The 25,990-nt window shown below is 45.3% G+C and overlaps 1 protein-coding gene across 1 annotated transcript in view; it reads right to left on the reverse strand.

Annotated features, from left to right (window-relative positions):
- The window catches only part of LOC119176415 (luciferin 4-monooxygenase), a 32,847-nt gene that overhangs the window by 799 nt on the left and 6,058 nt on the right, over nt 1-25,990 (reverse strand). The window contains exons 2-9 of the mRNA XM_037427677.2: nt 17,110-17,314; nt 16,172-16,278; nt 15,786-15,991; nt 14,525-14,708; nt 5,977-6,148; nt 5,186-5,277; nt 4,973-5,117; nt 3,141-3,398 (exon numbers count right to left, since the gene is read on the reverse strand). Coding sequence (XP_037283574.1) covers nt 3,141-3,398; nt 4,973-5,117; nt 5,186-5,277; nt 5,977-6,148; nt 14,525-14,708; nt 15,786-15,991; nt 16,172-16,278; nt 17,110-17,314 — 1,369 coding nt within the window. The remainder of the gene's footprint in view (nt 1-3,140; nt 3,399-4,972; nt 5,118-5,185; nt 5,278-5,976; nt 6,149-14,524; nt 14,709-15,785; nt 15,992-16,171; nt 16,279-17,109; nt 17,315-25,990) is intronic.

Raw genomic sequence — 25,990 nt, forward strand, 5'->3', positions numbered from 1 at the left:
AGGGCGCGCAACTTCACTTAGCCGCGCGCCCTTTCTCCCAAAGGGGACAGGACATTTCGCCGCGTCGAAGAGCCTCTCGCGGACACGTGTCGACGCGTGCGTTTGGTGAGACCTTGCGCGTGCGCGCAAAACGGCTCGTCGGAGTGCGCGTGGCCACGCAAAGGCGAGCGTCAGTGACTGCGCTCCCGTCAGCGTAGTACCATTGTCAGAGTCAGGGGGCCCGTCAGCCTAGCGTAATCGTAATAGAGACCGTTATTAAGACCACTCCAGAGTGATCTTAATAACATTTCAACATGGTGTAAGCTCTGGGTAATGGACCTTAACACGTCTTAATGCCGTACAATGAGAATTTCTTGTAATAGTTCGGCATGTCCTACTTATTTCCTTAATAATCATTCGCTCGATCAAGTCATGTCCTATAAATATCTTGGCGTGTGTATTACTAACAATTTCTCATGGAAGACACATAGAATACATTACATCGAAAGCTAACCGCATGCTTGGTTATTTAAAACGAAACTTCTCTTTAGCTCCACTGAAACTAAAACAACAGCTGTACGTACATTACTTATGTCAAATCTAACCTTGAATACGCATGCTATATATGGGATCCTGGTCATGCTAGTCTGACAAACTTAATTGAAAACGTACAAAATCGAGCAGCCCATTTCATCCTTTCACAACTGTAAGCGTCACTAATATGAAACAAACACTTGACCATTCTTTCTTCTCGTAGGAGGCCATCCCATCTTTGCCTTTTTCATAAAATGTATTATCATAACCAAGAGCAGAAGTCTCCATACTTCCCATCTGCATCTTATATCTCCCCACGTGTCGATCACCCTTTCAAAGTTCACATATTTTCACAGCGCACAGTCACCTACTTATTTTCATTCTTGCCAAAAACGTCATGAGTGGAATCGCTTGCTACGTCGCTATCAGAGACACAGACCGTTTCAGCAAGGCACTAATAAACACACTACAAAGCTGCATCATGCTCACAATGGCATTTACCACTTAATTGATTGATATGTGGGGTTCAACGTCCGAACACCATCATATGATTATGAGAGACGCCGTAGTGGAAGGCTCCGGAAATTTAGATCACCTGGGGTTCTTTAACGTGCGCCCAAATCTGAGCACACGGGCCTACAACATTTCCGCCTGCATCAGAAATGCAGCCGCCACAGCCGGGATTTGATCCCGCGACCTGCGGATCAGCAGCCGAGTACCTTAACCACTAGACCACCTCGGCGGCGCCATTTACAGCTTACTGCATTTACAATTAATTGTTCGTTTACCACCTATTTGTACGCAGGTCTTTATCTTAACATTTCATTTTTTTGCCTTGTTACTATGCGCTGATCTTTTTTTTCTTGTTGTCATTCGACAAATTTGCTTTTTCACACCTTTCCCCGTATCATTCTCTTTTGCACCTCTATTTACGCATGAAAGGACATCAGTCGATTATTTTGGTTCAGTATGCATTGCTATTCACTGCAGTTGCTACGTCATAGTGTATTCTTGCGTCCTATTTTTGTTAGTTTATGTATAATCTTATCTTGTTTGTTACCTTTCGCGCTCTATTTCATAGTGTCATATTTTCACTTTCCATGTAACATATTCTCACTACTTTTCTTTTTATGTGTGTTACTTATATTGTTTTCATTTACTTCAGCTCCTCTCCTCTATACAATGCTTCTAGTAAGCCCTGCGGGTATCAATAAATAAATAGCGACGCAACTATAGCGACGTGCCCCGTCACTGTAAAGCAATAACTACGGTGATGGGGTCCGTCGAACTAGTGTATATATGGAGGGGGACCTTTGCCGTAAGCACGTATAGTTGCTTTAGACGCCATCGTCATGCGGTTGTGGTGACGTATAGTGGGTTGACGCCAAGTTAGGGAAGCGGTCGTGCCACAGGTCATCAGTTCGAATTCCCGTTTTGTTAAGTTTCTATCCTTCTGGATAGTGCCCAGTGTAACGCCCAGTGCGCCAGTGTAACGAACATGGCGAAGCACTGTTCGACGCCGATAAAAGCAGATGTAGTCGTGCACCCGTCAAAGTCTACTTGAAAGAGCCTCAGTAACGGCCTGCCAGCGCGCCTCTATATTATTTTTTGCGTAACAGGTTTTTCTTTTTTTTTTCTCTCTCTCTCGTAAGGAATAACCAGGCAAGTTTCAGCACAAAATAAATGCTTGATTTTAAGCTTATTTGAGCCGGCTTGTAACATGAAATTGACAATAACGAATGAAGGAATCAAAAAGTCAATCAATTACAACAATTAATATTTAATTATGAGAGCTATACACTGGTTGCATATGCCATTGCTAAAATTTTTCGCGGACATCATTTTTCCCCCTTCCTATGTTGGTCCAAGTTAGCTGGGACGCCTTGCATATACGGGAACGGAACTTCAAAGGAACACTGGCAGTAAGATATATTGCACCACCAACTCGATATAGCCTGGAAAGCACAGATAAGGAAAGAAAGTAAGAAAGTTCGTTTATCACGCCTATCAAGTGCTGTTTATTTGTGATAAGTGTGTTTCTTCTAAGTGTTTTGTATTTCCACAAATTGCTTAATTTGATCGTCGACGGTACGAATACGGTGGCGCATGAACACGTTTGCTGAAAATACATACTAACCACCTGGGGTGCGGGAAATTCGGCTCAAACCTGATAGCTCCCTGCAGGGACGTAGTGTGGTTGTTAGCTTCAAGCTTACCAAACTACACCATACCAGTAGCGATCAGTGACTTGAAAAAAATTGAACAGTTCCGGAATCTCGCTCTAATTAGGCATCATTTACACTCAAGCTTACCGCATTGAAACAAACTGCCCACACACCTAACATAACCTAGCCTAAACTAAGTTTTTTTTTTTATACTCGCGTCCCTTGCCTAATGAAAACATTCCATATACCTACCGTTGCACTGTGATCTCTCGCACTCTAGTGTTGACGTGACTAAATACATCCATGATATAGGGACACCCTTCCCTACTCCTTATAGGACCTTTGTAACATAGCCCATTTACCCATCTCCATGTGAGTCCCTAAATCTGATTGAAAGAAGTGCACTGAAATTATTTCACTGAAACGAAGCTCTTCTGAGCACTGTGCGACGTAAGCACGCACCGGAGACGTGCAGCAGCAGCTCTTGCGCGAGTGCGTCGTCAGCGCTGACGCCCTGGGCGAGCACGACGAAGGCCCTGGGCACCTCGCCCATCTGCTGGTGCGGGATGCCCACAACGAGCGCCTCGGCGACAGCCGGGTGGCTCAGCAGGAGCTCCTCCAACTCGGCCGGCACCACGTGCACGTCCAGGCAGCGAATCAGGTCCTTCACTCGCTCCACCACGCACACGTTGCCGTCTTCATCGAAGTGGCCCACATCCCCTGCATAGGTTCACTGGTGAAGGTTTTATTTCTCTCTTTGAGTGCCCTCTGGGGGAACAAGTATTTCTGTAAGACGTGTCTCGACGTGACCCTTTGTCAGCGCAGTGCGCACTGGAACAATGGAAAAGGGGGCTCGTGAACCGTATGCGGTAGGAGGGCCATTTTTTTAAATGCGAAGCATTTCTTAGCGAACTTCGGCGACTTTGACTCTGTCTGTCTGTCTGTCTGTCTGTTTGTCTGTCTGCTATCTATCTATCTATCTATCTATCTATCTATCTATCTATCTATCTATCTATCTATCTATCTATCTATCTATCTATCTATCTATCTATCTATCTATCTATCTATCTATCTATCTATCTATCTATCTATCTATCTATCTATCTATCTATCTATCTATCTATCTATCTATCTATCTATCTATCTATCTATCTATCTATCTATCTATCTATCTATCTATCTATCTATCTATCTATCTATACGCCTTCGACTTTTTGCTGTCCTGGCCGTTTCGATAATGGTATCAAAAGCAAATTTGGCATGGCGTAACATGAATGTATGACGAGCATGCGTCACTAGACATATCATGAAAATCACTGCACGTATGTCATGAATGTCGTGATTTACATTTCATGGTCTTGATGCTCTTGCGGTGGTTTTGTTCGCATGACATATTTCAAAACTGCTATGAAATGACTGCATGGTAAGCGACAGACTAACGTGGAAACCATGACATGCATGCCATGTAAGTCATGACTGCACGCCACGCTCATGGTGCGCACGCGGTCGTTTCTCTAGCCTTGCATATACCAAATATGGTATTACGAGATATGAATGGATGACGAAGGTATATGACTTACGCAAATATGATGATTATGAGATGCGTGTCATGTAAGAACATGACTACATGCAAAGCTCATGATGCGCTCGCGGCCGTTTCGCTATAGCTTCACATATACCAAACTTGATATTACGTGACGTGAATGGACGACTAACACCCACACCAGGCGCAAACCTGATAATCACGATATGGGAATAATGTATGGCATAATTTACGTCCGCCTCGGAACGTTGTGCTGATTTTAAAGTGACACATCAACCTTCCTCATTTGTGGATGCTTCGCATATCATCGATTCCCACTCCACGTGGGATCTTCCAATTTTTTTTTCTTCAACATTAATGGGCCCGTAAACCACCCGGAGGTAGAAATATAGTTGTGGTGTTTCAGGTGTGCCCGAGTTGACAATGAACCCGTATCCACGAGAATTTTTCGATGTTGTACCGTAATAGTCGAGTGGCTGAGTTACACATGCATTTAATGATCCAAAGCGGCCGTCACTCGTTTGCGGCTATTCTGTTCGCGGTGCTTCGGCCGTTGGCTCAGCTTTCTTTTTCTACGATGGTTTCTCCTCGACGGGAACAGGCTGCTGCTGACATCACCAGATTCTAATGGCGATCTCAGTAAGAACCGGACATGGTATTCTTTATTCAATCATCTGGCGGATGTGGTTTAGAGGCTTTTCAAGAGTTCTAGAGCATGTCCACGACGACTAAAAAGAAAGCTTGTTCGCACCTGTGTGCAGCCAGCCGTCAGCATCGATCGTTTGGTCGGTGGCTTCCTTGTTGTTGATGTAACCTTTCATCACTTGAGGACCTCGGGCGCAAATCTCGCCGTCTTCGTTGGGACCCACCGACTCTTTGGTGTCGATGTCGACGATCTGAGGTAGAGAAAGGCGCTTTGGCTTCGTGAGCAAACTTTTGCGGCCACCGCAAAAACGCGACTTACTTTTATTTCTGTCATTGGGAAAGGAGCCCCTATCGATTCTGAGTTTGTCGTAGGCATCGTCATGAAACCAGTCAACTCTGTCATGGAGTAACCTGGGCGAGGCGGGAAATATGTACAACCGACTCATATGATGGAATTACGTTTAGGCACCACAAATGTGATAATTACACCGTTCACAAACCGTGCCGAAAGCAAACAGCTTATGTGAATACATATATAGTATATATAGTATTAGTATATCTAGAGGCACTGATTCAACGAAGCTGAAACTGATGTTTGATAATGGTTGAAGAAAAATCGTGCAGGACAGGTGCATGCAGATATAACTACAATGTAAAAAACAGCAATTAGATTCGGTTGTCAGTTTTAGTCTCACGAACTGGGGCACGCACGAATCTCCTCAACAGGATATATATGTACCTAGCAGCATTGGCACGAGATGGGTTATATAGCATGTGATCCCGGTCTATTAGTTAGAACAACAAACTATCGCATTGTGAGGCCGATATTCAGTCTCATGATCGGAGGCAATATTTTTTTGTTGCGTTTGACCTCTTCGTGAAGACAGCAGATGCCACGGTCGGCAAAGGCCAAGAGGGATCACGAACGAAGCCTTCGCGTATAAGATTTCGGTCAATTATATAATCCAACTGCTGCATGAAACCATAGCGTACGAGAGAGGCGCTTTTCCGATTGGGGTGTGTTTGCGCTGGTTAACTGCTGCTGTTGCATGGATCATTGCGAACAAACAGTACAGAACATGTATACGTCTCAGATATCAGCACGCTTACCGAAGTAAATGTGGTCCAGCTTGAACTTCTCTTTGAAATCTTCTATAATGGAAGCCGGCAAGACGCCTCCACCGAGCCCGGCGCTCGTCCAGCTGGTCAAGTTGTACTTAGAAGCCAGGGGGCTGTTTGCCAGTGTCATCAGGCGTGTAGGCATGAGCGGCACGTGTGTTATCTGGCAGACAAAATGACGTGCGCATGGTCGCTTGCAACCGCCTCAATATATATATATATATATATATATATATATATATATATATATATATATATATATATATATATATATATATATATATATATATATATATATATATATATATATATATATATATATATATATATATATATATACTGAACTTGCGACCTCAGAATAACGCGTTCGATGCTCTACCGCTGAGCTACCACGGTGGCTATCCCCTCAGCCACTTTATTAGGTTTATATGTGAATTAAACGTGGGAGTGTCAGTCAGCGCCACCTGTCGCCATGGAGGCGAGTGTGGCACACTCTTTATGAGCCTGTTCGGCGTCACGTAGCACGTGAATTTATTACGCTGGCAGATGACCGAATAGTCCCTCGTATACAACCTAAGGCACCAAGTCTGGCAGTACGAGACCCTCGTTAATGAATAAGGGAAATAAGTGTATACTTAAGGGCTCGTTGTTCCGTGTTTTGACACAATATTAATGAGATCTAACAGACAATAATACCAAGGAATGTGTAGGGGAAGTTATTAGACAATGTCCTTTCGTCATCAAGTAGTCTTGCTTGTACCGGCAAAGCGTCTTACTTTTGTGTAGCATTAGTTGGTTATCAGCGTCTTGCAAACTGTGTGCAAGAAAACCGCAATATCAACTTTTACGTTGTCCGAAACTTGGGCAGCCACTGCAGCGCTTCTTCTTGCAGGCAGGTGAAATAGTTTTTCACTCCTGTTTATAGCTTCAAGAACAGATAAGCACTACACTGGCATTAAAGGGCCACTCACCAAGTTTGACAATTTTGAGCTGACAAGCACAATGCGTAGACAAGGCGTTCATGATTACAGCTGCCAAAATTTAAAACACCACGCGCCGCGGAAATGGGTCAAATTTCAAAATGAACGCTGCTCCCCCTCCCTTCTGCCGGCGCAGAAGGAGGGGAAGCGCGCCCAGAGAATGAGGGCATGACGTACGCGCATGAATGGCCCTACGTACACGTCAATGCAATGACGTTGGTTCTCTATGTAGACGACTCTGCTCTGACGTTGCAAACAGTGGCACGTGACATGGCGAAAATTATTTTACACGGCATGCATAGTTTATGTAATTTGTTGCTTGAAGAGATTAATAGAGCTCTAGATAAATAATGAGACACAATAAGGGAATGTGAGCGTCTTTTTTCCATTTTTCTCCCGTGAATTGCAACAAGATGCGGGGCTAATGTGTCGGCGTTTCGCATGCGTTCGTGTCCCCGTGGTGAGTGCATCGAGCAGACGACCGCCGTGGAACGCTCTGTTACGACCGGCCCTAGGGAACCAAGCAAGAGGAGTTGCGGGGAGAACCGGTTCTTGACCGACTGTGTCGTCGACCCCCACCTCCCCATTCAGGCTCCCCCCTCTCGCCGGGAGAATTCCGGAATCTGCTGTGCGTTCGTGACCATGTTTGGGCATTTTTTAGGGCGCCGTGACCATATATGGACATCGTGTTAGGTTGTGCCACTCCATGTGTTATGAGGTGTGTTTCCCCCTCCCTCGTGGCCAAGGTGCCGGGGCCACCGTATTGGCTGACGATGCGGACAATGCGCCCAGTGTTGGCAACGCGGCACTATAAAATGCCGAAGACGTTTTGTATCACACGCACTCTTCTCTCTTTGGGTCAGTTGACCACTTCTCCACATGTAAATAAATCTCTGTTGTTCGTTCGGGCGCTTCTTCTCGCTGAATTGTTGGACGATGGATCCTGCGGCGGGGCCAGCTACCGAAAACGAGACCGGCAGGACCCGGAGTCCCAACAACTGGTGGCAGCGGTGGGATGCCGATAACCCCGAGAGCGACCACTGGACGGAGTGAGCCCGAAGTCCAACAACGGGACGACAGGAGAAGGATGACACGAGCTCATCGACTTCCAGAGGGAATCGAACGGCACTTTTGAGAGGCACGACGCCGGAGACATGACTGCGAGCTGGGTGAGTGCCGGCTTTCTCTGTTAAATTTTACCAGGCATTTACTCTATGTGTTAAGTAAAAGCTGGTAGAGAGGGGCTGTCTTGGTCATTGGGTTAACAGGTAACTTGCGTCAGGCAGAAATTGTGTGATAGCTTGGTTAAGCTCTTTCTGTCAGTGGCGTCAAGGTTAACAGTGGCAGGGCAGGATTCCATATAAGAGCTTTTTGAAGCTTTATTTGTAGACTAAGTTAACGGAAAACTTGAGGCAAGGCAGGAACCTAGAGCTGTCGTTGCCGTCAAGGTTAATTAGTTGCAGGACAGGAATCTTTGTGGAACAGAGACGGCGGTACTGGAGGCAGCCATGAATCTGAAATCCCTGCGAAAGTCCATGTTGTTGCTACTTGCAAGGGAGTTGAATCTGGAGGTGTCGGACTCTCAAATAAAGCCAGAGCTGATAGCATGAAATGAAGCGCCTCGAGCTAGAGATTAGCCATAATAGTAGAACAGGAGGCAGCGAGGCATCCGGTACCGCAGAGCGGGTCAGGTTCAAAATGACGGACCTAATGAGATCATACAAGCTAGGGGAGGACATTGGGCTGTTCCTCGTCAACTATGAGAGAACTTGTGAAAGGTAAGGTTTCAGCCAGGATACATGGCCTCAACGCTTGTTGTCCCTACTTCCGGGGGAGGCCTCAGAAGTAATCGCGCGCCTCACGAAAGAGGAGGCTGACGAGTACAGTGAGGTAAAGTCGAGCCTTCTCAAGAAATACAGGTTGTCAGCGGAAGGTGTCAGACAAAAATTTCGCAACGCCGTTAAAGAGAACAATGATTCATACCCGGAGTTTGCTTACAAGTTAATGGCCAACATGGGGGAGTGGCTCAAAGAGGCAAAGGCGTATGGGAATCATGACAAGGTGCTCGAGTGTATCGGTCTGGAACAATTCTATCAAAGGTTACCAGAAAAGGTGAGGTTCTGGGTGCAGGATAGACCGGACGTGAACACCGTAACGAAAGCCGCAGAGCTCGCTGAAGAATTCGTTACGCGCCGCGCCCTCGGGGCAAACAGCGAGCCTAAAAGGGAAAAATTCCTACTACCGAATAAGGCGCCGTTTAGAAAACAACCGACAAGTCTCGCACAAAAGGGTGAGGAAAACAAGGCATCTAACCATGGGGCGTCGGCAGAGGCAAGCAAAAGGAAATTTGAGGCGAAAAAACCGGCGGCTTGTTTCAATTGCCACGAAACAGGGCACTTCGCGAAACATTGCCCGAAAGAAAAGGTGGCCTTTTTATCTATAAATGAAGCCGACGAGAACATGAAGTTGTTAGAGCCCTATATGTACGACCTTACCGTGAACGGCAAGCAGTGTCGGGTTCTTAGAGACTCCGCAGCCACTATGGACGTAGTTCATCCGTCCTTTGTTCAGTCCGGACAGTATTCAGGAGACTGTGCCTGGATTAGACAAGCCGTAGAAGCAAACAGTCAGTGCCTTCTCGTAGCTAAAGTTGTCCTTAAAGGCGCATTTGGTACGTTGGAAACGGAAGCCGCGGTATCGCCATATCTACCCCCTCAGTATCCTTACTTATTTTCAAATAAGTCAGATCAAATGCTGAAGGAGAAAGGTCTAACGTTGGGAGAAGGCATAGTGCAGGCACTGACTAGATCGAAGGCACGTGCGCTGGCTGCGAGAGCAACATTCACTGAGGCAAACAAGCCTCAAATCGACAACGGGCCTGGTTGCGAGTTGGACACCACGGTAACAAATCGACTTGTGCGAGAACAGGCTGCAGAAGCCGTAGTCGCGGAGGCAACCATTCCTAAAGGCGACGATGAACCTCCTCCCGAATTGGAAGGGGTCAATTACGCCTCGTTGACCGAGCAAATAGAAAATGCCGTTGCTCCCAAGCCGATTCCTGGTAGTACAGAGGATAGATCAGAGGGTGACACATTCCAGGTACTAGGAAATACAAAAGAGTTGTGTGTTATGCCAACTTCGGATAATTTCAGTCGGCTGCTGCAGGTGAGCCCCGCTTCATTAATAACCGAACAAAAGGGGAACCCAACGCTTAAGCAATTCCAGGACAGTTCGAAAGAGGGAATCGCCAAACGAAATGAGAGATTCCAAGAGAGGAGCGGCATACTCTATCGAAAATATCTAGATAGGCGAGGAGTAGAGTTTGACCAGGTAGTCGTACCTCAGGCGTATCGTCAGGATTTGCTTAGTTTGGTGCACGGAGAATCATGGTCAGGCCACTTAGGCGTAAAGAAGACGAAAAATCGTCTTTTACAGGAATACTACTGGCCTGGATGCTTTAAAGATGTAGAGAGGTTTGTAAAATCTTGCGATGTGTGTCAGCGTGTGGGTAAGCCGAAAGATAAGGCGAAATTTCCAATGAAGCTGGTACCCGTAATCACGGAGCCCTTTCATCGGTTGGTAATTGACACAGTAGGTCCTTTGCCCAAGACAACTTCAGGCTACCGTCACATCCTGACCTTAATCTGCCCAGCTACTAAATTTCCAGAGGCGGTCCCGCTAAAAGAGCTAAGTTCCGTGGAAGTAGTGAACGCACTTCTGTCCGTGTTTGCCCGGGTAGGCTTTCCTGCCGAGATACAATCAGACCAGGGCACCATTTTCACGAGTGCCTTAACGACAACCTTTCTAGAGTGGTGTGGCGTGAAATTATTGCATAGTTCAGTCTACCATCCGCAGTCGAACTCGATAGAAAAGCTTCACTCCGTGATGAAGCGAGTGTTAAGAGCCTTATGTTTTGAACGAAAAACTGACTGGGAAATGTGCTTACCTGCAACGATGTTTGTACTAAGAACTGCACCACATGAGACAACAGGGTTTACGCCAGCGGAACTTGTTTACGGCCGCAGACTGCGGTCTCCTCTTCGTATGCTGAGAGAGTCGTGGGAAGGTCAGGGTGATGATTCTATAGTAGTGGAATATGTCCTCACCTTATTGGATCGTCTAACAAAAGCCCAAGAACTGACCGAGAGTGCGATGACCAAAGCACAGCAGAAGGCTAAGCTTTACTACGATCGGACAGCTAAAGCGCGACACTTTGCTGTAGGAGACAGGGTCATGTTGTTGAGGCCCTCCCAAAAGAATAATCTTGAAGTGCAATGGGTCGGCCCGGCCGAAATTACTCGAAAATTGTCTGACACCAACTATGTGGTAAAATTACCAGGAAGTCGTAAGGTACACCAGGTGTATCACAGCAACTTACTCAAACCCTATAAAGAGAGGGAAGCCATCGTGAACATGACTTTAAATGTTCCGGAAGAGGTTCCGGCAGAAATCCCTGAATTAGCTCCCGAATCGGACGAAGTCCCGATCGAGAAAAGAGTTGAGGATTTAGTATCAAAGTCACAACTGACAATGAAGCAGAAGCAGGAATTGCGTGGTCTTTTGACCGAGTTTCAGGACAGATTTGTAAGCGAGCCAGCCCGGACATCCGTCCTCACTCATGACATAGAGCTTACCTCGTCGGAACCGGTAAGATCTAAGACGTATCGGGTGTCACCTCGCCGGCTTGAGCTAATAAAAGCAGAGGTTAACAGGATGCTGGAATTGGGCGTGATTGAGCCGTGTGAAAGTGATTACACTTCCCCGTTAATTCTTGTGGAGGTACCCGGCAAAAATCCGCGTCCTTGCGTAGACTATCGTAAGGTAAACCTCATCACCAAGGATCAGACATACCTAATTCCCCACATTGAGGAACGCGTCGAGAGGGTAAGCAGCGCGGAATTTATCTCAACGCTAGACCTAGTGAGAGGTTACTGGCAGGTGCCACTCACTGAGAGGGCGAGCCGGTATGCTGCATTTATTTCACCATTGGGGACATTCCGCCCTAAAGTGTTGAGTTTCGGCCTAAAGAACGCGCCTTACTGTTTTTCAAACTTAATGGATAAGGTTTTGCGGGGTCAAGAGGACTTCGCATTGCCTTACTTGGACGACGTCGCCGTGTTTTCCTCGTCCTGGCCAGAACACTTGGCGCATTTGAGAGCAGTACTGACACGCCTACGCGAAGCAGGTTTAACGGTAAAGGGGCCCAAGTGTCAGCTAGCACAAGCAGAGGTACTCTATCTCGGGCATGTTATCGGTCGAGGGCATCGCCGTCCCTCTGAAATGAAAGTGGCAGCTATCCGAGACTTTCCCCAGCCCCGAACGAAAACCGTTATTCGGGCTTTTCTTGGAATAGCTGGTTACTATCGTAAGTACATCCCTAGATATTCCGACATTGCCAGCACTCTTACTGACGCGTTGCGCAAGACCGAGCCCCAAATGGTCGACTGGGATGAGGAGAAAGAAAAGGCTTTCCGCGTTTTGAAAGCGGCCTTGTCGAGCTAACCTTTGCTTAGTTCACCGGACTACTCGAGGCCTTTCATAGCCCAATGCGACGCTAGTGATAGAGGCATGGAGGCAGTTCTTAGTCAAAGGGATGAGGGGGATGAAGAGCATCCCGTCCTCTATGTTAGCCGGAAACTCACCCTTCGCGAGCAGGTTTACAGCGCTAGCGAAAAGGAATGTGCGTGCTTGGTTTGGGCAGTCCAGAAACTGGCTTGTTATATTGCTGGAAGCAAGTTCATTGTAGAAGTGGACCATTGTCCTCTCACCTGGCTACAGACCATGTCCTCTAAGAACGGCCACCTGCTGCGTTGGAGCCTCGTTTTGCAACAATATACGTTTGAAATACGCTACAAAAAGGGTGTACTCTATAACAACGCTGATGGCTTAAGTCGATGTCCCTGACGCGAGAGGATGTCTCGAGAACTCTGGCATTTTTTTTCCTGACCTAGACAAGGGCTAGTGATTGTTTTTTTCACTCTTTTAGGTGTACTTGTTTGAAAACGTTGAAGACACGGCTATCCAGGGTTTCGGGTTCGCTGTGCTTCCAGTGTTGTTGTTTTGTGTCACCTTAACGTATGAGTAACATTTTGAATAAATTGTGTATTTCCTTTAATATCAGTTAAAGGGGAAAATTGCCTGGTGGAGTTTGGCGGAATTGTCCGGCGCTCACCGGCTGAGTAGTAGTGTTTTCACGTGCGTATGTGATGTCTGTTGAGCCCTTGAAATTTGATTATGATTATCTGCGTGCAACTTTCCGTCTTTCTAAAAAATTGGTATGCCATAAATAATCATGCGCTATAACTTTCTAATATCAACAAACGCACTCAAGTAAATAATTTTCAAAAGTCAATGAATTAGTTTTTGTTAACTAGTCAAGCCAACGCCAACTGAGCTGCGGGAAAGTATTTCTGCTCGGACGCGGAGATTATATGTCACAACGACAATAGCAAGACTGTAATACATATTTTGTTGAAAAAAAAAACGCATTTCCTACAAAAAAAAAACACACACACACTCTACGAAACTTTCAGCAAACCAAACTGTTTACGAGGAATGTATAAGAGATGTGGTAATTAGAGATGCGAAATGCAAGAAAAAAACAGAACATTAAAAAACAGTTTTTTTGGCGCAGTTGGAAAAAGTGGCCGAAATTTCCGTGGGGTAAAACATAAAAAAATAAAGTTTATGTAACGCACAGCGTTGAACGTGAAACTAAAACATCGCACATGATACCAAAACACCAAATGACGGCTGACAACTCGCCATCGAGATCATATGAAATCAGCTCCGTCGTTCGGGTGTGGTTTGGTGTTGTCATGTTGGGGGCACTTTCTGATGATTTGGTACCCGTTATTGTTCAGTTTTTACTTTCCCTCGTACACTTCTGCAACCTGAGGTGGAAGTCCACTTATAAAGCCGTGCGCAAGCAGATTCTGTAATAGTTCGGCTGATTCATGACGTGTGGATGCACTTCACAGTTGAGGAGACCGGTGGCGGGAAACGGGGACTCGCTGTCTGTAAGCACTGCAACAGCAGCTAGCGGCTTTTCCCAATGCGACATCTATACACGATGAAGAAAGATATACAGATGAAGCCAGTGATACTAACTCTGAATATGAGTTTGTTACCATCTTGATCAATGTTTCCATATCCAAGCCACGATGAAATAGTCTTTTCTGCGTTCTTTGTTTGAACTGCTGTAACAATTTTAGGAAGCCGCACCCATTCAAAGCGAGGTAAATAAGTTCGCAATGATGCCTCTGGCTGCCTTCAATCTGGTAAATGTCGCATTCGTTTGTGAAAAGAGAGAAAGCATTTCATTTCTGTTATTTACATGACGAAAGTTATTGCTTTTGACATTTGGCAATAAACTATTACCATATATGGTAATAAACTATTATCATACGCTAAATAAAATTTGTTCATTTTTCGTTATTTTTTCAAAATTTCAGAAAAAAAAACGAGAAAAAAACGTGAAGATAACAGGCTTTTCTCCGATTGCTCATAATTTCCGTAAATTTTGCATCTCTATAGTGGTGATGGAAACATCTACGTACGCGATATTTCTCGATGGCAGCGAATATGTCCTCAGTCTCCGTGGAGGACAGCAGCACCTGCGTGCAGCCTCTAAGGCAGTTCCCAAGAACTGTGACAATGCCTGACAGGTGCACAGGTGGCATCCAGTCCAGCGTCACTGGGCGCACCACGCGGGCATTGGCTACTGGCAGCGTGGCCGTCCACCTGCGTCGACGAGTGGCGATACTTGAGGCATCACATTTAGATTGCCTTTACATTTATAAAAATTTCAGTCGATGCTTCTGGCGTTATGCACTATGCGTACACACAGAGTGACGAATACATTGCTTCTGTGAGAAGTTTGGAAGTGACTGTTCAAGGGGAAAATGGTTTCTCCTGTCGCTGACATGTTCTTCGGCAGACGTCAGTCCGTTTACGTGCCTCAATAGGACGCCTAAAGCTCCTTTAAGTATGCAGTTCTCATTTCTCGTAGCGGCGACGACACCCAACAAGTTGTTGTTTTTAACGAAAACTAGAAGTAGATGGTCTATTATGCCAATAAAATTATGAGAAGTGGGCCGTAGAAGAATATTTCAATGCGAAACGGGTCCTGGAAGTCACTGCCTGTGAACCTTTCCCAACGCTGGTGACCGACATTATGTCATAGCGTGTGTGACGTCTTATGCGCAGCACGAAGCAGAGCCGTAGTCTTCTACCACATTTTAAGCTGCTGCAAATTTTTAGCTTAATGCCAAGCAGTATAAGCTAACATATATCGATTGCACGTGCAATTGACCATCGAGCTAGATACTGGTTACGTCACATCTCGCAAGTTCGCCAAGTGTTGCCCGACTCTTAGACCACTCGCGTGTTTATAAAAATATTTAATAATAAATTCAGTGCTCGACCAAGCGCGCTAAAGTTTTGCCAGCTTATTTGCAAATGAACAGGGATGAACCCACATAACACCAATTGTGATCGGAAATAGGGTGTCATGGACTCTATTTCCGGCTGTGTATGCTACCGCATATACAGTAACACTATATATAGGTATGTCCCGATGTCAAAGCCACTGCTTTTGAGGCGGACACATAAAACCATCTAAGAAAGCCTTCCTCCAATAAACCGAGAGTGTACAACGCCGCATGCCTGCACCTTAGTTGCCTTGAGGGGGGGTAGAGGGGCTAGCAATATGAGCACTAGTGTCGTATGCCCTATTTTTTCATAATACAATCAGTCTTTTCCACGCGTAAGCAATTCTTTAAATGGCGGGAACCAAGCAGGATTACAGGTAATACGTACGCGTCCCACATGATCTGAGTAGCGACGAAGTTGTGGTGTGTGAGCATGACGCCCTTCGGCGTCCCAGTGGTGCCCCCCGAGTAGGTGATCACCATGACGGCTTCACGGGGGTCCAGGACAGGCTCGCGAAGAGTGAGCGCTTCGCCTTCGGCCACCAACTCTTCGTACGACTTGCACCCTTCGCAGTCGCCGTAAGACACGACGCCCTGCATATGAACGAACATTTCGTCTCGTATAGAGGCGGAGCGGGCCAGCCTTCGCTTGGAGATCGCGAACCGAAGCTGAGTGGAAGTGCGTGCTTTTGCTCAGCGAAGGTCAAATGGAACACACCGCTCAGCGCCGCTCACATGCCCAGTCACTATGCAAATGCTTTCTGCTTTTCGTACCTTGAAGTTTTTGAGTCCCTTGGCAGCTTCAAGCATCTTTGGACAGTGTTCTGGCTCCGCAAATACTAACGACGGCTTGGCATCTTCCAGCTGGTACTTGAACTCTCCTGCGAAAGGTGAGGTTGTTGAAATGCATGCTGCACTCTGCGGAAACCCAGGTTAAGCACATTTTTTTCGAAGCCTCATAAAACGCCTCGGAGTGAACGAACAATATATTAAGGGAAAAAATATTTTCTAATAATCATCATTACCATGATCAGCAGCAGTGCGATCACACCCACTGCATGCAGGCAAAGGCCTCTCCCATGATCAAGAAACAAACTGGGGTTAAGGATATCATAGTTGGAATCAAGAAGAAAAAAAATGGACATGAGTCGGGCACGTAGCACGTAGGCAGGATAACCGCTGGTCATTAAGGGTAGCTGACCGGATTGCCAGAGAAGGTAAACGCACGAAGGTGAGACAGAAAATTAGGTAGACCAACGAGATTTTTAAAAATTTAATGATTATGAGCGGATAAATTAGCAGCGCAGCATTATCTTTCCGATTCCTCTCATGCAGGCGTGGCGTGCAGCATGAGTCAGTCGGTTTCCGTCGGAATTAAGTGTCGAATTCTTGTGCAAACTCGAAAGGCAGGTTTTCAGATTAGTTCAGTATAGTTATGCATCCATTAATAAATCAGCATAGTAAGCGAAAGAAGTGCACTCATCCTATCTGTTGCGCGCATCTCGCCTTGTTCGTGCCGACTATCGGCCTACGTGATAATTTGATAAAAAGGAAAAAAAAGTATTATCTTTTCTATTCCAAATTATTTTTTCCGTTGCTCGATCCTTGGCCAATCCCGTGTGTATAGGTGTGAGCCATAATGCGAGAATCTACGTTCGGCAATGCCCGGAACGACACCTCCGGCGGCCGGGTATATAGACAACCTCGCTTACGAATTGTTTCGCCGCGCACCGACAGCAGCGTGCATCCAGCTCGGATGACCGCCAGCGCAGTGACGAGGAACTCTAGGATGAGTCCGCAACGCACGCCCACCAAGTCGCCCGGCTGGAGGCCAAGCCGCTGCAGGGTACATGCCAACCTGTAGCTGGCTTGCAGAACCTCGCGGTACGTCTGTCGCCGGCCGCTCACTGCACCAATCTGGGACAGAAACATTCATTGAATCAGAACAATACGGAATGAGTTCCTTAAGTTGTTTTCGTCTGATTGCAAAATTTGGTGTATATTTCACAGATGGAAGTTATTGAATAAGAACAAGTTTGTGTGCTAAGTTTCACAGCGATGGTATATTAGTCATGACTTCATAACGGCGGTACTGTTTCATTCAATCTAGTCAAATAACGTAGTTTTATTTTGTTTTGTAAAAGAATAAACCATTTACAGTGATCTTAAATGTCAAATTATAGGATGGCTTGCGATCACGATGCTAGTAGCTCAAGTAAACATCACGTGCGAACATTGAAGGAAACATTCGCACGACGACATGACTTTTTGACACCGAAGACACTTCTGTATGTGTAGCTGTATTCGCGAGCGCACCGGAGCTCATTCAGGTAGCGGTGTCGAGACGATAGCGCGTATGTGTACTTAAAAGGGGTCGTGAACCACCTTTCCAGGTAATAACCGAATGACCTCAGTACCGGAGCGCGCCTCGGTGGAACAGTGCAGGGTGCTGACCCAAAGGTCGCGGATTCGATCGAGGTAAAATGGTATCCGTGCTATGTCAGTGCACGAACACCAGATGGTCGGAGCCCTCCTCTGCGGCGTCTCTTACGATCGTATCGTGGTTTTGGAATGTAAAACCCCAGATAATATGAATATATTATCATTAGCGTCGCAGTTGATTGGCTCACGATCGATTGCCGCAAAAATTTTCTCGATTACGCCGAGCGGAGCCACTGCAGGGTTCGTTACACGCTTTTGGCACCTCTTACCTCGACACGACGAGAGCGATGTATCGCTAATAGTCTGCTACAGACCTATCCCATGTTTGTAAACAGCGGCAGGCGCCGTCAACATATACTGCAGCGCCGTCGCGGTGCGTATACAGGAGGCACCCAGGATGAATGGATGGATGTCATGAGAGTCCTCTTTATAACGGATTAATAGATTCATAAGTGGGATTCAACGTCCCAAAACCACCATATTAATATGAAAGACGCCGTAGTGGAGGACTCCGGAAATTTCGACCACCTGGAGTTCTTTAACGTGCACCCAAATCTGAGCACACGGGCCTGCAGCATTTTCTCCTCCATCGGAATTGCAGCCGCTGCAGCCGGGATTCGATCCCGCGACCTGCGGGTCAGCAGCCGAGTACCTTAGCCACTAGACCACCACGGCGGGGCTCCTCTATATAACAGGGTGGTGACCAGTGTCACCAGGACCAAAAAATTAATGAAGAAATGGAATGGAATGAAAAAACTTTATTTAATTAATGAAGAAAAATCCTTTTCCTTTCAGTTTGTTCAAAGTTGGCTTAATGCCTTAGTAAATTTTGATTAAACATATAGAAAAATAAAAAAAACTAAAATTAATAGCCCGGTTCTCTGGTCTTTACGGCAGAATGTTCTCATTTTTCCCACAGTTAATTTTTGTCCTTTTTATAGTTTTCTGCTACCAATACTCTCTCATCGTCTGGCGTGTTCAGCTTTCCATTGTCGTCCCTAAACACCAAGGCTTCTTGTAGGCTCGTGCCCAAGCGCACATCTGGGTGTACATTTCCACATTAAATGAGAACAAGCTCCGTCGTTTTCTTATTTTCCCACAACATATGCAATGTTCTTCGTCTTTACTAAATATCGCTTTAATAAGGCAACCTGATCTCGCTTCAAACAGTATAAGTGCCTCCCCTTGAATTATTAAAAATTGCCTCTCTCCTTATTTCAGTTTTGCCCTTTTGGTTATTATTCAGAACCGGTTTTTCCCTATCGCTGCCATTCAGTAAATTCTTCCCGCCTCTGTTACTTTTCTTTTAACACTCTTTGTTGCCACACTTCTTATACTGCCAGCCACATACTTACTAGTAAGCTCCACAGTTCTTTTTCTTCGCTGTGTGTCAGCGTTCTTCCTGTATACAAACAACAAAGCATTTCGCTGCCTATCTACTCACTTTCATATTCCTTAGCTTCTCTTCCAACCTTATTTTGCTCTGCAAAACTTGTCAACCCCATATCGCCCTTTACAGCCTCATCTGCCGTCTTCCCGTGAGCACTTAACGCCAGGCGTACCACAGTCCTATGATTCACATCCATTCCTGATTGCACGTGCACACCACTGAACTCACCACAAAATTTTTAGGTTACTAAACACCCTGGCCCAGACGGTACTCCGAATATGCTTCTAAAGTGGTATTCAGAATCATGTGCTATTTATCCTACTGTTATATCAAAAAAATAATATCTGCAACAGTTTCCCAGCCGGGCAAATTTGTGAGTGCCTTATATACTCGTATTTAAGTCCGTATACAAGCAAACACCAAGTAATAGGTCATTATCTTTGCTTTTTTACGTAAATGCACACAATACACCTCCCTTATCACAGCACGACTTTCATGCTGGCTGTTCTACTGCTACACAGTTGCCTGAATTCATGCACTACATTACTTATTTCTTTAGTGACCAAAGACAGATTGATGCCATATTTATTTACTATCCTAAGGTCTTTTACTTGGTTTGTCATGCCATATACTTTTAGCTTCTTGACAAATTTTTGGCGACAACAATCTGGTTGATTGAATAACAGGTTATTTGCGATGGCGTGCTTTAAATTTGTTCAGTTCAACCACTCGAAGTCATCTGACTTACAGATCACATCAGGGGTGCCTGAAGGCTCGGCCTTGGGCCACTTTTTGTTATTTTTAAAATGACGTAGCAGAAATTATCAGTAGCACTCAAATTAAACTTAGAATGTATGCAGATGACTGCGTTATATGTAAAATCATCTATAATGCTGAAGATCAGAATGGGCTGAATAGTTTTATTTTGTTGTTTTGTAACCGCACTGAGACATGGAAAAGGTCTGATAACTTGGAAAGAACTGTACCTTTTCAAATAAGAAACAACCTCAGCATTTTACATATACTAATAACGGTGCTAGTCCAGTATGTGTTACGGCGTTTAAATACATCGGTGTAACTCTCACAAGAAATTCAAAATTGCACAGCACGCCGAAACAATCTGAAACCAAGTTCTTCGAAAACTTTGGTATCCGACGCACGTTGGTTCTTTGTTAACAACTTTATTGGTAGACCGGCAGAGCTTTCGCCGACCGGGCTTTATAAGTCTCCCGCGTGGGGACGTGAAGACCTTGCCTGACCACCGCTTCGACAAACTCAACAAGAGAATGTGGACTTTGGCCAAACTCAAATATGCGTCAGTTGTTTGGTGACTTCACCACAGACATGACATGAATATGTTAGAATCTGTTCAAAAATTGGGGGACCCTTAAGCTTCGCCTTTAAGAGTTAAACACGATAGCGAAATCCGGCCCCTAGTGCACCCTTCCACCACCAAGTGCATACTTATTATTGTTACGTACGTGTCGTGCCAGTCGCTTCAGTTGAAAGCTTCTATGAAGACGTGGAATCGGCAATGAGTAAGGTAAAAACACAGTATACTATAGTGATGGGCGACTTTAATGCAAAGGTAGGGAAGAAGCAGGCTGGAGACCAAGCAGTAGGAGATTATGGCATCGGTACTAGAAACGCCAGAGGAGAGCTACTAGTAGAATTCGCAGAACGCAATAATTTACGGATTTTGAATACCTTCTACCGAAAACGAGAAAACCGCAAGTGGATATGGAGGAGCCCTAATGGCGAAAATAAGAACGAAATAGACTTTATAATGAGTGCACACCCTGGAATCGTGCAGGATGTGGAAGTGATTGGCAAGGTACGATGCAGTGACCATAGAATGGTACGGTCTCGAATTCGCCTAGACTTGAAGAAGGAACGACAGAACTTGATACGCAAGAAGCCAATCAATCAGCTAGCACTGAGAGGGAAAGCACAGGAATTCAGAGTGTCACTGCAGAACAGGTACTCGGCTCTCAGTGAGGAAACCAACCTTAGCGTAGATACAATGAATGATAATCTGACGAGTATCATTATGGAGTGTGCAGTAGAAGTTGGAGGCAGGGTAGTTAGACAGGACACTGGCAAGCTTTCACAGGAAACGAAAAACCTAATTAAGAAGCGTCAAATCATGAAAGTGTCAAGTACAACAGACAAAATAGAACTGGCAGAGCTTTCGAAGTTGATTAATAGACGTAAAGTATGCGATGTAAGAAGGTATAACATGGAGAGAATTGAACACGCTCTGAAAAACGGAGGAAGTGTCAAAGCATTGAAGAGGAAACTTGGGATAGGCAAAAGTCGGATGTATGCACTAAGGGACAAAGAAGGCAAAATAACTACCAATATGGATAGAATAGTTAAGATAGCGGAGGAGTTTTACAGGGATCTGTACAGTAGCCGAGACAACCACGACCTTAATACTATAAGAACTAGCAGTAACCCAGATTACACCCCACCAGTAATGATAGAAGAAGTCAGAAAAGCTTTGGAGAGCATGCAAAGGGGCAAAGCTGCTGGTGAGGATCAGGTAACATCAGATCTGCTGAAAGATGGAGGACAGATTGTGTTAGAAAAACTAGCCACCCTGTTTACGAGGTGTCTCCTGGCGGGAAGAGTACCAGAGTCTTGGAAGAACGCTAACATCATCTTAATACATAAGAAAGGAGATGACAAGGACTTGAAGAATTACAGGCCGATCAGCTTGCTCTCTGTAGTATACAAGCTATTTACAAAGGTAATTGCTAACAGAGTAAAGAAAACATTAGAATTCAATCAACCAAAGGAACAAGCAGGATTTCGAACAGGCTACTCAACAATTGACCACATTCATACTATCAATCAGGTAATAGAGAAATGCTCAGAGTATAACCAACCACTATACATAGCCTTCATAGATTACGAGAAGGCGTTTGATTCAGTAGAAATATCAGCCGTCATGCAAACACTGCGGAATCAGGGCGTAGATGAAGTATATATAAACATTCTGGAAGAAATCTACAGGGGATCAACTGCTACCATAGTGCTTCATAGAGAAAGCAACAGAATACCAATCAAGAAGGGTGTAAGGCAGGGGGACACAATTTCCCCAATGCTGTTTACCGCGTGCTTACAGGAGGTTTTCAGAAGCCTAGAATGGGAACAGTTAGGGATAAGAGTCAATGGAGAATACCTTAGTAACCTGCGCTTCGCCGATGACATTGCATTGCTGAGTAATTCGGGGGACGAATTGCAACTCATGATTACGGAGTTAGACAAGGAGAGCAGAAAAGTGGGTCTTAAAATTAATCTGCAGAAAACGAAAGTAATGTACAACAACCTCGGCAAAGAGCAGCGCTTCGAGATAGGTAATAGTGCACTTGAAGTTGTAAAAGACTATGTCTACTTAGGGCAGGTAATAACCGCAGAGCCGAACCACGAGATTGAAGTAACTAGAAGAATAAGAATGGGGTGGAGCACATTCGGCAAGCACTCTCAAATTATGACAGGTAGATTGCCACTATCCCTCAAGAGGAAGGTATATAACAGCTGTATCTTGCCGGTACTTAGCTACGGAGCAGAAACCTGGAGACTTACAAAGAGGGTTCAGCTTAAATTGAGGACGACGCAGCGAGCAATGGAAAGAAAAATGGTAGGTGTAACCTTAAGAGACAAGAAGAGAGCAGAGTGGATTAGGGAACAAACGGGGGTTAAGGATATCATAGCTGAAATCAAGAAGAAGAAATGGACATGGGCAGGGCATGTAGCGCGTAGACAGGATAACCGCTGGTCATTAAGGGTAACTGACTGGATTCCCAGAGAAGGGAAGCGGGTTAGGGGGAGACAGAAGGTTAGGTGGGCAGATGAGATTAAGAAGTTTGCGGGTATAAATTGGAAGCAGCAAGCACAGGACCGGGTTAACTGGCGGAACATGGGAGAGGCCTTTGTCCTGCAGTGGACGTAGTCAGGCTGATGATGATGATGATGATGATGACGTGTCGTGCCAGTTGACACTGGCACGACACGTACGTAACAATATGTTTTGTTACATACACACGCACGCACACAAGCACGCACACAGTAGATTAGACCAGCATGCACTATTATCGCCGAATAGGCTCGTTTTTGTCGTCAACAAAATGCGTTAAGGGGCCCTGAAACACTTTTTCAAGTAACCATGGAATAAATTCACTAGAAGAGCTTATTGCCTCATGAATTCAACGCCGCAAAAACTTTACGAATCCGTCCTGTGCGAGAGGATTTGCATAGGTTTGTCGCATGCCGCAATTGCATTAGCTCTTCTCTCGCCCCGACGAAATCACTGGAAGCTAAGCAGAGAGGGGTGGCAGGGCAAAGAAACTACCGCGCCTCGTGACCTTGAGAATTTTTTTTCTTCGAATGCGCGGCTTTCTCAGTGTGACCGCGCGCGCACGCGTGAAACGGTAGCGGTCTCCCTCGGTTATCTCGGTAACTTGATTTTTCGGTCACAGACGCACAGACGATTTCTCGCTCACAACCAACGGGGCCGACGCCGGCGGCGGGTTTTCTGCGACACGAGCTCTCTAACGATATCGCGTTAAAATCACTAAGGTGTATATTTTTTTGCTATGACCAGCTTTTCTCGCCTACTCCGTATGCGCATGTTTTATCGATGGAGGCCCTCTCCGAAATCGGTGCACTTGCAATCGTGTCATTCTCCTGCATAAGAGAGATCACACAGTTCCGAGTGTTCTAGAACCCATTTACTTCATTGCATCTTCTGCACACCATACACGGCGATTTGATCCCCTAATTCTTCGTAAAAAAGCAGTATCGTTAAACAAGAGAAGAAAGACAACAGGGCAGAGCGTTGTTACAACATGAGCGTTTACTTCTTGAGAACAAATATATACGCCTTGGAAATATAGTTATGATGAATGATAAGACTTGAGCCTACCAGCTCAAGTTTCATTCCTTTAAAGATCCTCTAAATATTGGGCCAGTTCGATATATTCGGAATTATTTTCGTTTTTTTTTTCTCACAGAACGTAGATTTATGGAATTAGCTTGATGAGGTTTAGCGCTGACTCAGTGCTGAGCACTGTGGAAAAAAAATTGCGCAAATGTGCATTTTGTTAAACTCTATTCTTAAAGGTGCTGAACATCTGTATTACACTTGCTATGTCTCAAAAACTTGACACATCAGTATTGGTAAATAAATAAAATAATACATGTTCCTATCACATTATCTGCTTCGAACTTTCGTGAAAACAGATTTTTTTCTTTTAATTTTAGGGACAAGTTTTTATCTAGACCAGAGTTGCCATGGATGTTTGAGAAAAATTCGCCAAACAACGAGTGAAATGTCGCCAAATGTAGCCACTTTTCTTCAAATGTCGCCAAAAAAAGTCGCCACTCTATAGGTGTGGTGTGCTTGGTAATAATAATTTCTAATTATGCATATCGCCATGGAGAACGGGTGCCATATATAAATCCTAACTCATAGTGGCGTTTTTCGATGCCGGTCACATCACTCGCTTCACCGTGAAAGCACTGAGCAAGGCCGTGCATGCACCAGCACCATCCCTGAATACTAGCGCCGCATAACAAAAGTTTGAGCTGGTTTCAGTTGTAGCGAATACAGGATGAAGCAGTCGCTAAATAAAGCAAGAGAAAAATTGCGTGCGTAGCCTTTTTATAGATTTGAGTGGAATCATGTGTCTGATAATCGAACAACTTAATTACAAAACAACAGAAATAAATTCCAAAGTACTGCGTAGTCATCGCAGTGTCCACATCGCGCTTCCTGAGTGGCCGTGCGTATACGCAATAGATATTTGTCTCACTGCAGTTATTGAAAGCTACCCAAAGGAGCCCGACTTCTTGGCCCACCCGAAAAGTATGTTAATACCAAATTTAAACTCTACATTCTAAATTAGGGGCACTACAGCAGTGAATAAGTCGGGAAGCTATTCACGACAGTTGGAGCTGTGGTCGGAACATGCAGCCTCATCATCAGCTAGTCACTTCAGAAGCGAAACTTTGAACAAGCTTAAAGCTCTTGAAGCCCTTCAAAAACGTGCTCTAACACCACAACCTTGCAGCACGCGAAGCAGTCTACTTACCTAAATTTTTTTCTGGGAGGTTGCTGGCGGATGCACCTGAAGTCCAGTGCCTCTATGAACTAAGTGAATTAAGGGATCTACACGACAAAGGCGACAGACGTACTAAAGTGCACGTTAATTCCGCATTATACAGGGGGTTATAAAACTACGAAAAATAGAAAAAAATGTTGTCGTCCATTCGTTTGAAAGCACTGAGTATAGAATGCATAACTCAGTCGAGACCTATTCCGAATATCGTCAAAAATTTGCCATGTTGCCATTCATAATTTTAAGTCACCAAAGGCCTCTGTCTCAAATTCGCTAATTTAGCGAAAAGTTCCAACTAGTGGCAACCCTGATCCTGACACACTATTCAATCTACTTCCCCCTCTCCTTCTGTGCGCCGCGCCGCCACCGATCTGATAAACCCCGCGGACGCGCCCCCACCGGGGAATTCGGTAGCGCCGCACAGGCCTACCAGAGAGCAGGTGAGAGGGTGACGAGTTGGGAGGCCATGTGATCAAACATTCCAAGCCCCGGCGTATTCTCTGCGGGGCAGCAGCAAAATACACGTGAAGTCGGTCAGCCACTTGTTCATCATTATAACACGTACTGTGCAACGACGCATTCGGCAGAGGTCCAGCTGCCATCATCGCCCCCACACAAAACAGCGGAACGGTGGTT

The sequence above is a fragment of the Rhipicephalus microplus genome, chromosome X, assembly GCF_043290135.1.
Source record: "Rhipicephalus microplus isolate Deutch F79 chromosome X, USDA_Rmic, whole genome shotgun sequence".
In the NCBI taxonomy this organism is placed as follows: Eukaryota; Metazoa; Arthropoda; class Arachnida; order Ixodida; family Ixodidae; genus Rhipicephalus; species Rhipicephalus microplus.